We start from the raw sequence: 12,892 nt of genomic DNA on the forward strand, positions 1-12,892 counted from the left end.
CTGCGTCAAGCACGTAGTATTTGTACGATCAGAAAGAAAAGATGTCTTATTAAAATTGATTGTTAATCGACTTACTTCAATTTAAGACCTTCTTTAGTAGCTCCGTGGCGTAACAACCACGATAACGTTTTGCTTAGTTGTATTTCGCTGTGATTCCTGAGAACAAACAGTCGATTTATAAAATTTGATTACATATTGTTTATCAGATTCACAAGTAAGCACATATAACATACATTTAATGCTATAAGGTCTATATGCCAGATAATTTAGTTGCTTTACGAAGCAAAAAGTGAAATATTAATAACGATTAAAAATTTAAAACAAAACATACAAAAAACAGTTTAATTTTGTCAAATAGGTACCTATTTGTTGAAAACAGATGAAATGTAATACAGTAAAACAGACAGTTAGCGTCAGATCAGATAGCCTTAGAACACAGAGTACTGAGCCCGAGCCAGAGTATAAATAATATTCTCTTCCTTTTTTTATAAATGGCAATTTGTCAGTTATAAACTACGAATTTGAGAAATAAATAACGTGTGCGGGATATAGATTATTAACAAACTATGTAGCCTATTTATAATTGATTAAATTAGTGAGCATCATCATCTGTGGGCGACCTACTTAAGTACTTACTAAATCATTTCATTAACTTAATTGATGTAAACCATACTTTTCCCAAAATCAATGAAAATGCAGCCGTAGACAAAGAAGCATAGAGTCAGGTCAGCTGACATAAATTTTATCATTGGTCTTGTGATAAGTTGTTACTCCGCCATTCTCGGTTCGCCTATTCTATCTTTCTCGTCTCGTGAGTTGAATTTTATTACAATAAATATATATTTTTTATGTTATAAGCATTTGCTTGTGCTTGTGTTTTTTGCTTTGGATATATTTGCAACGCTATTAAATTACGGTAAGATTGTTCAATGTACGCCTATGGACATTTCTTAATGGTCTTAATTTTTCCTACATTTCTTTTTATTTGTTTCATGAATCGATTTTTACTGTGCTCTAAGATTTATTTTATTAGATTATGAATTGTACACTGTTTAAAACGTTTATTGTCACGACTTACTGTCTAGATTTAAATATATTTTTCACATTCAATTCCTCAATAAAAATCATGTGACTATTCATCATATTTAAATCTTGGCTATTTTGCTTATTTATTTCTATCACCTTGCTGTTGATTCTTAGATCTTTTATTTCTTAATGCCGTTTATCTTGTTGGTCTATCTTTGTCTAACAAAATTAAGTGGGATATGTTCTACAGCAATACTTTAGGTTATATTAGGGACTAGATTATTGAGTAATTTGTAGAGACGTCTTTAAATACCAAAAATATAAATTAATGTAATATCTCATGTAATCTGAAATATTAGTATATTTTGGGGTAAAAATTGCACAGATTTACAAATAGTAAAGACAATATTTAATTAAATATGTTAGTAATATTTATGACAGAAAAATACTAAATAATTAGATTTAAATAGGAAATGGTTTCTAAAGTGTTCATATGTAATGTAACATAAATAAAATTACAATATGTACCTTTTAAACCAACCTACATTAGAAATATCCATTGTCATATGATACAGCAGCTTCTTTTTCCAAATTGAGATATTGTAATATTGGTACCAGCCATCTCATAGATTTATTAATTCAAGTATTTCTTAAATATGCAGTATATATTGATACCCAACCCATATTCGAACATGTAGTCAATTTTTTTATAAGTTTTGTATTTACAAATTCATAATTACAAACTAAACTAACCACTAACTACATTTAGAAATAAAGCAGGGCGCTAATTGCCAATCAAGGTTGTCATTACTTTGATCATAATTGTGACAAAGTCTGCCTTACAAATGACACTTACATAAATCTGAGTACAGATCTCATAGATATAGGATTTTATATAGTAAGTCGAATAAGTACATGGGTTACAAAATGGTAATGGAAATTATATTGTGTCAAGACATGGTGATGATGATAGTAAATTAAATAAAGAAAACTTGAATTGACATTGATTGATGATGTTTATCAACTCATATCTTGATAAGGGTCAGCTGATCACTCTCAATTTTATTCTAATAATTCAGTAGCTTTAGTATTCTGTAAAAATGAGTTTATTATTAACATATACATGACGGGACCTCTTTTTAAGACATATTATATATATTTTTTAATATATTAAATTATAATAATTTAATAATACTCAGAATAAAATAGTGTCACTGTGATACATCTTTAAGTTATAGAGGTAATAAATAAATATTTATTCACACAATTTTATGAAAGCTGAAGAATGGAACTATTATATAATATATTACTAGACTCAAGTACAGTTAGTGCTGATTAGTTGTACTACTATGTGGAAGTGTATAAGCTTAGAATTTTCACTATTCGTGAAGTGGTCTTAAATACTGGATATTATATATTAAATACTATGCTTAATTGTGTATTATTTTTGTTTATGACCCTATCTTTACTTTCACCTGTATTACCAGGGTAATAAAGTTCAGGAACCAACATTATTTAATACATAACACATTACAGTACGCTGGTATTGGAAAAATCACCTATAATAATAATAATTTATCATTATGTTCATACATCTATCCTAATGTTTGTTTGTGATGATAAAATATTTCCATCCTAGTATTTTAATTTTTTTTAAATTTAAAAATGATTGACAATGTTTTGTGTATAATAGTTTTAATGTTTTGTTATCACAGGTTAAAGATTCATTAGAACAAAATGACGGCTAGAGGCGGTTTGAAGACAATCGCCAATGAAGAGAATGAGGAGAAGTTTGGCTATGTATTTGCTGTATCTGGACCCGGTAAGATATAATAAATATATATATTGAAATCATCTGTCTGCTGTAATGGCTAGGGCAGTGTTTCTTAATCATTAAAATGTGGACTATTCAGGGCAGTATTAAAATAAATTATCTGAAATTAGACCTGTGTTTTTTAAGAGGGTCCCTAAAATTGTACTTTAATTTCTAGGAGTCTGCTGTCTGAGATTCGAAATTTTTGACCTTGGTTCCTTATATTAGCCAATAATGCTCTAATGAGGGTAGGCCTAAATGGAGATGTGTTAAATAGTATATTTAATCTAATTTAAATGTTTTTGGACTATAAAAATCTTTAATAAATTTATAGATCACAGACAATAGTTGTGTAAAGGATGTAATTTTTTTTATGTTGGGAAAATAAAACAAAGTTATTTTTTTATTATCTTCATTTGATATATATTTTAATGGTTACATATCATGATATATTTATTATATCATTATGATTAGTTGATTTGTAGTCAACATCTCTAGCGACAGTTTTTTTTATGATAAAGGAATGATGCACCTGCCTGCGCTAACGGTTTACTCTGGTGGGGCACCAGTGGGGGGCACTGTTAATTCAGGCCAGTTAGCTCATCTTGACAATTTCTCCAAGACTTGACATGATGTTTTCCAGGGGAAACTACATGGAGGACAAGTTCCACATGGTACATTGCTAGCAATGGGGTCAACATTACTAACAATCTACTTCCCCCCTATAGTTGATGGTTATCACTTACCATCATGTTGAGCTTCAGCATATTTGAATTATGTGACAAATATCAACCACGAAATAAATTAACTAGTGGTCAATAAAATGTTTTTCGTGATTTACTTAGACTCATGCGTTAAAAAAATACACCTCACTTAATAACTACTATATACTACGTATTTTAAAATAGGGATATGGCCATAGGCTGATCTACAAATATATAAATATTGTTTAACAGTCGTAACGGCGGAGAAGATGTCCGGATCAGCTATGTACGAGTTGGTGCGTGTCGGGTACAATGAGCTGGTAGGAGAGATCATCCGACTGGAGGGCGACCTTGCCACCATTCAGGTTTGTTTATTGTACCTATAATTACAATGGGGTATATTTACATATTTATCAGGGGGAACCGCGTTGAGGTTAAACTGACATGGTACATTGCTATTAATGGGTCATGAGTTCACATTACGCAATCCCCTTCTCCTCTTGTGTGAAGGATGAGATAAGGATAATTACAGAGTGTGGAAGCCATACACCTTATTTTGTCTGTTAATATATATAGGGTTATTTGGAAAGGGTGTACTAAGCTACTAGCGCTGTAACATATTACTAATTGATTACGCGTGTTATTTCTGAAAGAGATTTTTTATTATTCGTGCAAAATTGAACAATAATTTTTTATTACAAAGAATTGGCAACCCTATTCTTTAATAAAAAATCTAACAGCCGACATCTTTTTCATTGGTGGTAGGTGGTAAGTAAGGGACGTAACTAAAAAAAGCAGGACATCTTGATTAGTGGTGGTAGGTAGTAAGGGGCGTACCTAAAAAAAGCAGGATTCTAATTTTTCTATTATGAAAGGGCTGATGACAGCTAATGTTACGATTGTGTTTTTTTATTGTTATTGTATTTTTAAATAAAAAAATTGAATATATCTCTAAAACGTTATATTATTATGGTTTTAGGGAAAGTAGTAGAGCAAAAGTTGTTAATTATAGGTATTAGGATTTTCATATCCTTGCGGCTTAGTATACATTTCCGACTAACCCTGTATAAGCGGCAGTTGTGATTTACCATCAGTTGTATATAGGTCTTAACTGACTATAGCCCAAAACCTTCAATAAAAAAAATACCATCCTACCAACCTACAATAATTGCATAAAAAACGTTTATGCTTTCTGCGAAACAGCGCTGTTGATGAGACCTGACTATTACGTAACTATGTAGGTATAATTTTAATTAGAATGTCAATGTTGAAATATTTGTACTACTGATATGTATTGTGTAATGTTAGATAGGAAAGTATTAACCGAGACTTTGTCTCTTTATCAATAGGTATACGAAGAAACCTCTGGTGTGACAGTAGGTGATCCAGTACTGCGTACCGGCAAGCCACTCTCTGTGGAACTGGGCCCCGGTATCTTGGGCTCCATTTTTGACGGTATCCAGCGCCCATTGAAAGACATCAATGAGTTGACACAATCCATCTACATTCCTAAGGGTGTGAACGTGCCATGCTTAGCTAGAGAAACCGACTGGGAATTCAACCCATTGAATATCAAGGTTTGTTTGTATTTTTTTTTGTGTATGTTATTATATTTTTACAATTCCCAAGTGTTGAATACACACCTAACTTTATTGCGTATTTCTTTGCATTTTCCGATTTGACCATTTACGTCAAATATGATGAGTCGGCGTGTGTAGTTTAATAATCCTGTAAAAGAATTGACATTGTCTCCACAATAATTTAAAGTTCATATTTGCAAATGAATCCGATCATGAGATTCCAGAATCGAGAGGTGCTTTTTGCTCAGATTTATAAAGCCTGCTTTATCTCGTTTTCTTCACCGTACTGTTTTATGCAAATCTCTCAATTATTCAATTAAATGTGGTAACAGTATGTTTATTCTCCTCAGTCTCACTTATTTCAGTCGCCTAGTAGCTTGTTTTTTAAGTTGTGTTTCAGTTGTATAGAGTGTAGATTAAGCAGTGAAATTACAGGATTAGAAGTATGACATTTAAGTCGAGTCTAGTTTGAAATGGCAACGCCAGAGTGGTGTTACGGTTGCCACCGGACGGTGTGTTATCCGCAGTGCTGCGAAGGTTATTGATTACTATCAGGTAGATACTTAGTTTTATATTCCAATTACATAAAACAAAAATAATCACAATGTTATTATTATTTAACTTCAATGCACACAATACAAAAATATAGTACGATCAATTTGGCGGTCTTAACAGCATGCGGAATTTTCTACCAGTCAACCATGGTGGCGCAGAGAATAATTGTTGTCGCTTATTCTTCAGGTCGGGTCCCACATTACCGGCGGAGACTTGTACGGTATTGTACATGAGAATACTCTGGTAAAACACAAGATGTTGATGCCGCCCAAGGCCAAGGGTACCGTCACCTACATCGCGCCTTCAGGCAATTACAAAGTCACTGTAAGTATGTCAGGTTTAATGTAAACGAATCCAAGATAACAATGCTCTATTTGTTTAGTGCGGCAGTATGATTATTACTATTTCTATTTAATAAGATCTGAAGTATTATGATTGTCTTTGAAAAATGAGTTTTTTTAACCTTTAAATAAATTGTCGCGTTGTTTTGTTTCAACAATTTCTGCAGTAAGTTTATAAGCTGTCTTTCGGTGGAAAAGATATGGCAGTGATATTATATATCTATAGTAGATACAAAGGCATGATTTAGTCCACCGCATTGGCAATAAATGAAGGTAATCACGATCGTCACATAATGTCGAGATGTCCGTGGCACAAAGTTAACCGACAAACATTACTATTTATTGGTTAAGTTGGACTGTTTTTACGGAGGTAGAATTTTGTAAAAAGTCCTCTGTTGATTTCGGTTGGGTGTTACAAATGCGACGATTACCTCCTCGCATCAAGTGGGCCATCAGCTTTTGAAATTCCAGTGACAAAATTGAGAAATAAATATGCCATAAAATATATATTTTGAAACATCTCACTTATTGACAGTCTTTTATAACATACCAGAAAACTGGACCAGGGCTGTAAGCTGTAATAGACGTAGTGTATTTCTTTCTAGATGTCTAAAAATAGACCCACCTTATCATCAAATGTTCAAATATTTAGATTTCTCTATATACAATTGTTTGCTTGTACAGGACGTGGTACTGGAGACGGAGTTCGACGGCGAGAAGGCACAGTACACTATGTTGCAAGTGTGGCCGGTGCGACAGCCGCGCCCCGTCACTGAGAAGTTGCCAGCCAACCATCCCCTGCTCACCGGACAGCGTGTGCTTGATTCACTTTTCCCGTACGTATAATTATGTTTATTCACTGCGATTGTTAATATTGTTAAACGGGTAATAACACGAATAATTTTATGGTAAATAAAGGTATTTCCAGCCATTCTCGACGTTTCAACTCGAATATGTATGACAGGAAGCATGCTATATTAGCTTCAGAAGCTTTCATTAATTGTGATGATCATCATAAAATGGAACTAAATGTTAGTACATTTAGTTCCATTTTATGATAATACTACTTTATTCAACTAAACTTAGATTTAAGAATCTTTGAATGCATTTATTTTATTTGCCACTCATTCGGAAAGCTGTCACGTCATACGAAGAAAGAGCAAGAATCTTGCATATTTTAAACTAATGTAAATTTACAACGTAAATGTTTATAATAGGTGCGTACAGGGTGGTACCACTGCCATCCCCGGAGCCTTCGGTTGTGGCAAGACTGTCATCTCACAGGCTCTTTCCAAGTATTCCAATTCTGACGTCATCATCTACGTCGGTTGCGGAGAGCGAGGTATGTTTAACGGTTTTTCTAACCTTTAAAACAAAGACAAAATACCACAAAGAGTGACCATTATATGACAAGAGAGACCTTTCAAAATTTCGTGACGTCACAATTCAAAGTGTAACAATCTAAGTATTAAATGAAGAAATTAGACTATTAATGAGGAAGTTAAAAATATTACTAACTTTGTCTAAATTGTGAAAAGTTTACTACTAATAGCTAATTTTGTGACGTCACACTTGGGAGGGGGGAGTCTAATAAGCCGTGACTAGGGCTGAAAAAGGGTCAAAATATCATGAAATATGTGTTACGTAATTTGTGAATAGATATTACGAACATTTGTTATTTTTTTTATTCCTTTACTAAAAAAAAAGATTTATTTAAATCAAAGAACCCAGTCCTTTTTTTTGTAAATATACAATTGTACATAAAAATGTCGTTGTAGGTAACGAAATGTCTGAAGTATTGCGGGACTTCCCCGAGCTGACTGTGGAGATCGAGGGCGTCACTGAATCTATCATGAAGCGTACTGCTCTGGTCGCCAACACATCCAACATGCCTGTCGCTGCCCGTGAGGCCTCCATCTATACTGGTCAGTATATCGTTTAACTTAAATACTATTATCGTAATATATGATGACCTTGGTGGTTATCCACACAGCCTTACTTCCTATAGTAGCAGTTTTGAGTAGACTCGCACAAAACTAACATTTGTATTCACAAGTTTGATTGTATAGTTTTGGGTGAGTTCTAGTTTTTAGTTATGGAAACCTAAAAATTAATCAATTCACTTTTTGTACGCGATTCATTAATGTTAGTATTGTATAAAATTATATAAAAGACATTTTTCGAAATTACGAACGAACTAAAGATAGTTTTTATTACCACTCCACTGATTGATGAAATTATTCTATTATATTGTAAATATAAATAAATATGCAAATTACAACATTATCAGCACCTAGACAAAGCTTTTCCGCTTTCTGTGGCCAACAGGGTCCATAATTAATCTGCTTTGAATTATACCTAGATATACCTAGATACAGCAATATATATATATATATAGATAGATATCTATCTCCTATAAAATTATGGAATGCAAAGCTTAAATAAACAAAGCTTTGCTTAGCTTGGGCCACTAGTATCCAATATTATACTGAATCTTAAATTTAGTAAAGAAAATAATTTTTTTGCCTTGTTTGTAAAAGAATAAGTTATTTATATTAAAAATATAAACAGTTCAGAGAGCAACAAACAGTATATTTCAATACTAGATGTATTGCTTAGCGATTAGACCAGGTTTTGTACCAGTTAATTTCTTTTTTATATTTGGTGCAATAAAGTAATAAAGTAAATAGTGCAATAAAAAAATATAATGTATATATGTGTATGCAGGCATCACACTTTCCGAGTACTTCCGTGACATGGGTTACAACGTGTCCATGATGGCTGACTCCACGTCTCGATGGGCCGAGGCGTTGCGTGAGATCTCCGGTCGTCTGGCTGAGATGCCTGCCGATTCGGGCTACCCCGCCTACCTGGGTGCTCGCCTGGCTTCCTTCTACGAGCGTGCCGGCCGTGTCAAGTGTATGGGCAACCCTGACAGGGAAGGTAAGTCACGTTTTACTATCTGAATGATATTGTGGGACCACCTTCCACCTATGGTATTTCCGAACCGAAATTGGAACCTACAAGATAAGAATTTGTTCCTTGTGGCAACACACTTCCAATATTCCTGGTGTTGAGGGTGTTTATCGGCGGCGTTCATCATTAAGTCAGCCGCAAGCTCATTTGTCTAGCTAGCTATACTATAAAAAAATCTTTTCCAGTCCAACCTATCTAATATATAATATCTTTTCATAAGGTTTATTATTATGTAATAGTGCACCCTTCTGGGCTAGTAAACGCTTCCAAGGCACCAGTGGAGGATGATAATATGAAGATGAAGTTAGGTCAGTAGGCCATCGTGGTAAATTCACCAGAAATTTATCATGATGGCTTCCAGGGGAAACAGCACACAAAAATAAAATTCAAACTTATTACGCACATTTAATAGTGTTGAGCTTTAATTGGCCATAAACAGTCATAGTATTTAAAAATAATAACTTTACTATTCTTTCTTTCATTCATTAATAAATTAAGAGCTACTATTTTGTCGGTGGAGCTATTACTATTTTCTACGATCTGCCGTAATCTTTTTTATATGTTCTCTTTCCTTAACAGAAGGTAATTTTTGATAGATTTCTGATTAATTTTTACATTTTAATTTTGCTAGGCTCCGTATCCATCGTGGGTGCCGTATCCCCGCCCGGTGGTGACTTCTCCGACCCTGTCACTTCAGCTACGCTCGGTATCGTCCAAGTGTTCTGGGGTCTCGACAAGAAACTTGCCCAGAGGAAACATTTCCCCTCCATCAACTGGCTTATCTCATACAGGTGATTTATTATGACTTATAACCTATATATACTTACTCTTTTGATTGTGGTAGTCACTAAACCAACTCGCCTGCGTGTTCAGGTTTTTGTAAACTGTGAGACGGGAGTGAGATATGGCAGTGAATTTAGAGGGGTATATTACCATTGGGATCACATAATGAAATAATCTATGTGGTGCTCCATACATCAGTATAATATGGCGACGGTCGCCACTTATCATCTGCTTTACCGTTGCAAATATTTTTTCCTTGTATATTTGTAATCTTGTTAGGCGAGGCGGCGAGGAGGCGAGGCGGCTAGTTAAAATATATCTTAGGATTTTGTTGATTGTCTTCTATGTTATTTACAACACTAAACATGACCCCGTTGTTCATATGTATTTAGTGTCTGACACTAAATATGAAAAACTGTATGACTTTGTATAATTATAATGAATTTTGAGAATAATTATATATACCCATTTATTTAAATTTTCTGTGTTTTGTTTTATGCAGCAAGTACATGCGTGCGCTGGATGACTTCTATGAGAAGAACTATGGCGACTTTGTACCACTCAGGACCAAGGTATGTACAAATCAATATTTATTATGTGTACTAATTAATAAATTATCTTGTGAAAATTCATCAGATAATTTAAATGATTGTCTTTATATCAACAATAAAAACCTACAAATGTAACAGTAATTAAGACCTATAATATTGTTTATGCTACGGCTGTGTCTTTTTATTTGAAGTAATGGTCATAATTAGAGAGTACCTCTAATTATGACCATTACTTCAAATAAAAAGCAAGGATTACTTTTAAAACAAAGTTCTGGAGTAAATATGGATTTATAAGTTTCCAAAATTGAGTCTAAAATTCAAACAAGTCTTAACCTCATTTGGACATTGGAACACGAGAGATTTGGAATTGTTTCTAGCTCAATCGATAATATGAAAAAAATATTATATACGAGAATGAAGAACTATTAATAAGCCTTTTACATTTTATTCTTCAGGTCAAGGAGATCCTTCAAGAGGAAGAGGATCTGTCTGAAATCGTGCAGCTGGTCGGCAAAGCTTCGCTGGCTGAGACCGACAAGATCACCCTTGAGGTTGCCAAGCTCCTTAAAGACGACTTCCTCCAGCAGAACAGGTGAGCCGTTCCCTCTAACGTAATGTTATAAAAATATTATTTTTGTTTGTAATACATAAACTAAGAACAAAAACACGCAGTCTAAAAGATACATGTTATCAGGATTTATAGAATCAAAATCCCCCAAGGAATTTTACTCGAAACTTGAGTTAGGAATATTTTGGTTGAAATTTGGGGGCAAAAGTCGACATTGAGCAAACTGGCATCTGCATCTAATCTGCAATATTTATGTGTGATAATGATTTTTTTTATGTGGAGTGTGTTGGCTTATTTTTTCTGGCTTAAGTTTCTTTGACTTATTGATGTTTTTATATAGTAAAGTCTTTAATGATGTATGTATATGTGAACAGCTACTCGGCGTACGATCGCTTCTGCCCGTTCTACAAGACGGTGGGCATGCTCAAGAACATAATTGCGTTCTACGACATGTCGCGACATGCCGTCGAGTCGACCGCGCAGTCAGACAACAAGGTCACCTGGAATGTCATCCGCGACGCTATGGGCAATGTCCTCTACCAGCTCTCCTCCATGAAGTTCAAGGTTAGTTGTTATCACCATTCACTCTGTCTTTCCTTTTCACTCGAATGACTGACGCTAATATACTATTATTTTTTTAAAGTATGTTTTGTTTTAACACTTACAAAAAAATTACTAATTGGTATTTTTACAAATGTACCGTTGACAATGTAATCCAATTTACAGAAAAATCTATAATTAATTACTATGTAATGCCCGATGTTTTCGAAAATTTTTTAAAGTTTTTTTTGAAGTATTTGTAAATACGAAAATAAATATTGCGTTATGAAACTTTGTATCATGGTATCAGTGTGGAGGCATATTTAGGTCTAAATTAGGTAGGTCGAAATTAGAGCAATTATAGAAATATATTTTTATCTATGATCAATTGTGGCTCAATTGAAAAAGAAATCAGAATCTCAAGACCTGGATTGTATATAAGACTTTGCAGTCTTAGCAATCATCAAGTATAAAATTGTTGTAAGAAGTTAATAGTATAAATAATTATTATTACAGGATCCAGTAAAAGACGGCGAGGCTAAAATCAAGGCAGACTTTGACCAACTCCTCGAAGATATGTCAGCAGCCTTCCGTAACCTCGAGGACTAAGATACTGGCGCGTTCACGTCAGACGAGCGGCATCTAAAACGGGGCTATAATCACAAACTATCCCATTACATATTTAATAAACAATACCATGGACTAAATAATAATATATTGGAATCACCCAAAGCCTAATTAAGGGGTGAATATAGCTCGCTCGAGTTGACATTTCTTGTTAATACTTAGTAATAATACGTGTTGAAGTCTATGTAGAGTGCATAGGTTTATATTACTCGTTTCAAATCAAATATTCGTGATGCTATTGTTGATCAATCGAGTCGTAGATTCTCAGCGAGGTGCGCGCGCTCGAATAATGGCACTAAATACGTTACCCGCAGTTTCCAACGTCGGTTAGTCTCATTCGGTCGCGCGACTCTATGCAGTTAGTTGTTATTTATATTCTTATTATTATTAAATAAATATACTATTTATATACACTAACAATCAATTATTTGGCCCATTGATATTTTATGAATCGTCGATAATATCGAGTACCCTCTTGCATTCCACGTTGTTTTAGTTGTATGGAAATTTAACAATTCTTTTCAATGACTTGTTTCAGTTTTTTTTTATTAAAACGATTATCTATATTCAGTATTATGTTACAAGTGAGTGCACATTCTACGTAAGTGTAGTTGTTTTGGTTTCAATGTGTACAAATATATCCGCGCAATAATATATTTCTGTGACGTTAAGTGTTGAGAGGTGAAGAAAGTTATGAATAATAAAAAAATATAAAGTGTATATCGTTGTTTCATTTATAAAAATGCTTTGCTTGACACGATATATGGCATTCAATGTGTGGTATTGTGACTAGTTTTGTCTCTATATAATTTCACTAATTTATTCCAT

The 12,892-nt window shown here is 33.7% G+C and overlaps 1 protein-coding gene across 2 annotated transcripts; it reads left to right on the forward strand.

The window, feature by feature from the left end:
* The first annotated feature begins 705 nt into the window (after positions 1-705).
* LOC131840971 (V-type proton ATPase catalytic subunit A) lies at positions 706-12,778 on the forward strand. 2 transcript variants are annotated; one of them, XM_059189191.1, is made up of 14 exons: positions 706-811; positions 2,742-2,848; positions 3,796-3,908; positions 4,893-5,120; positions 5,865-6,002; positions 6,704-6,855; positions 7,237-7,361; positions 7,798-7,944; positions 8,747-8,962; positions 9,627-9,786; positions 10,281-10,350; positions 10,785-10,921; positions 11,272-11,461; positions 11,954-12,778. In XM_059189191.1, the coding sequence occupies exons 2-14, from the start codon at positions 2,764-2,766 to the stop codon at positions 12,044-12,046; spliced, it is 1,854 nt and encodes a 617-aa protein (XP_059045174.1). In that variant the 5' UTR covers positions 706-811; positions 2,742-2,763; the 3' UTR covers positions 12,047-12,778. The 2 variants fall into 2 exon arrangements, with proteins under 2 accessions (XP_059045174.1, XP_059045175.1); XM_059189192.1 differs by lacking the exon at positions 706-811 and adding an exon at positions 823-916.
* The last annotated feature ends 114 nt before the right edge of the window (positions 12,779-12,892 follow it).

This window comes from Achroia grisella, unplaced genomic scaffold, assembly GCF_030625045.1.
Source record: "Achroia grisella isolate CSIRO2021 unplaced genomic scaffold, CSIRO_AGI_Agris_v1 utg152, whole genome shotgun sequence".
Classification (NCBI taxonomy): domain Eukaryota; kingdom Metazoa; phylum Arthropoda; class Insecta; order Lepidoptera; family Pyralidae; genus Achroia; species Achroia grisella.

Bases quoted from the DNA above. Each gene is read 5' to 3' on its own strand.
- LOC131840971 (XM_059189191.1), top strand. From the start codon at position 2,764: ATGACGGCTAGAGGCGGTTTGAAGACAATCGCCAATGAAGAGAATGAG. The intron at 2,849-3,795 runs GTAAGATATAAT...ATTGTTTAACAG, and splicing joins ATTTGCTGTATCTGGACCCG to TCGTAACGGCGGAGAAGATG. The intron at 5,121-5,864 runs GTTTGTTTGTAT...CTTATTCTTCAG, and splicing joins TCAACCCATTGAATATCAAG to GTCGGGTCCCACATTACCGG.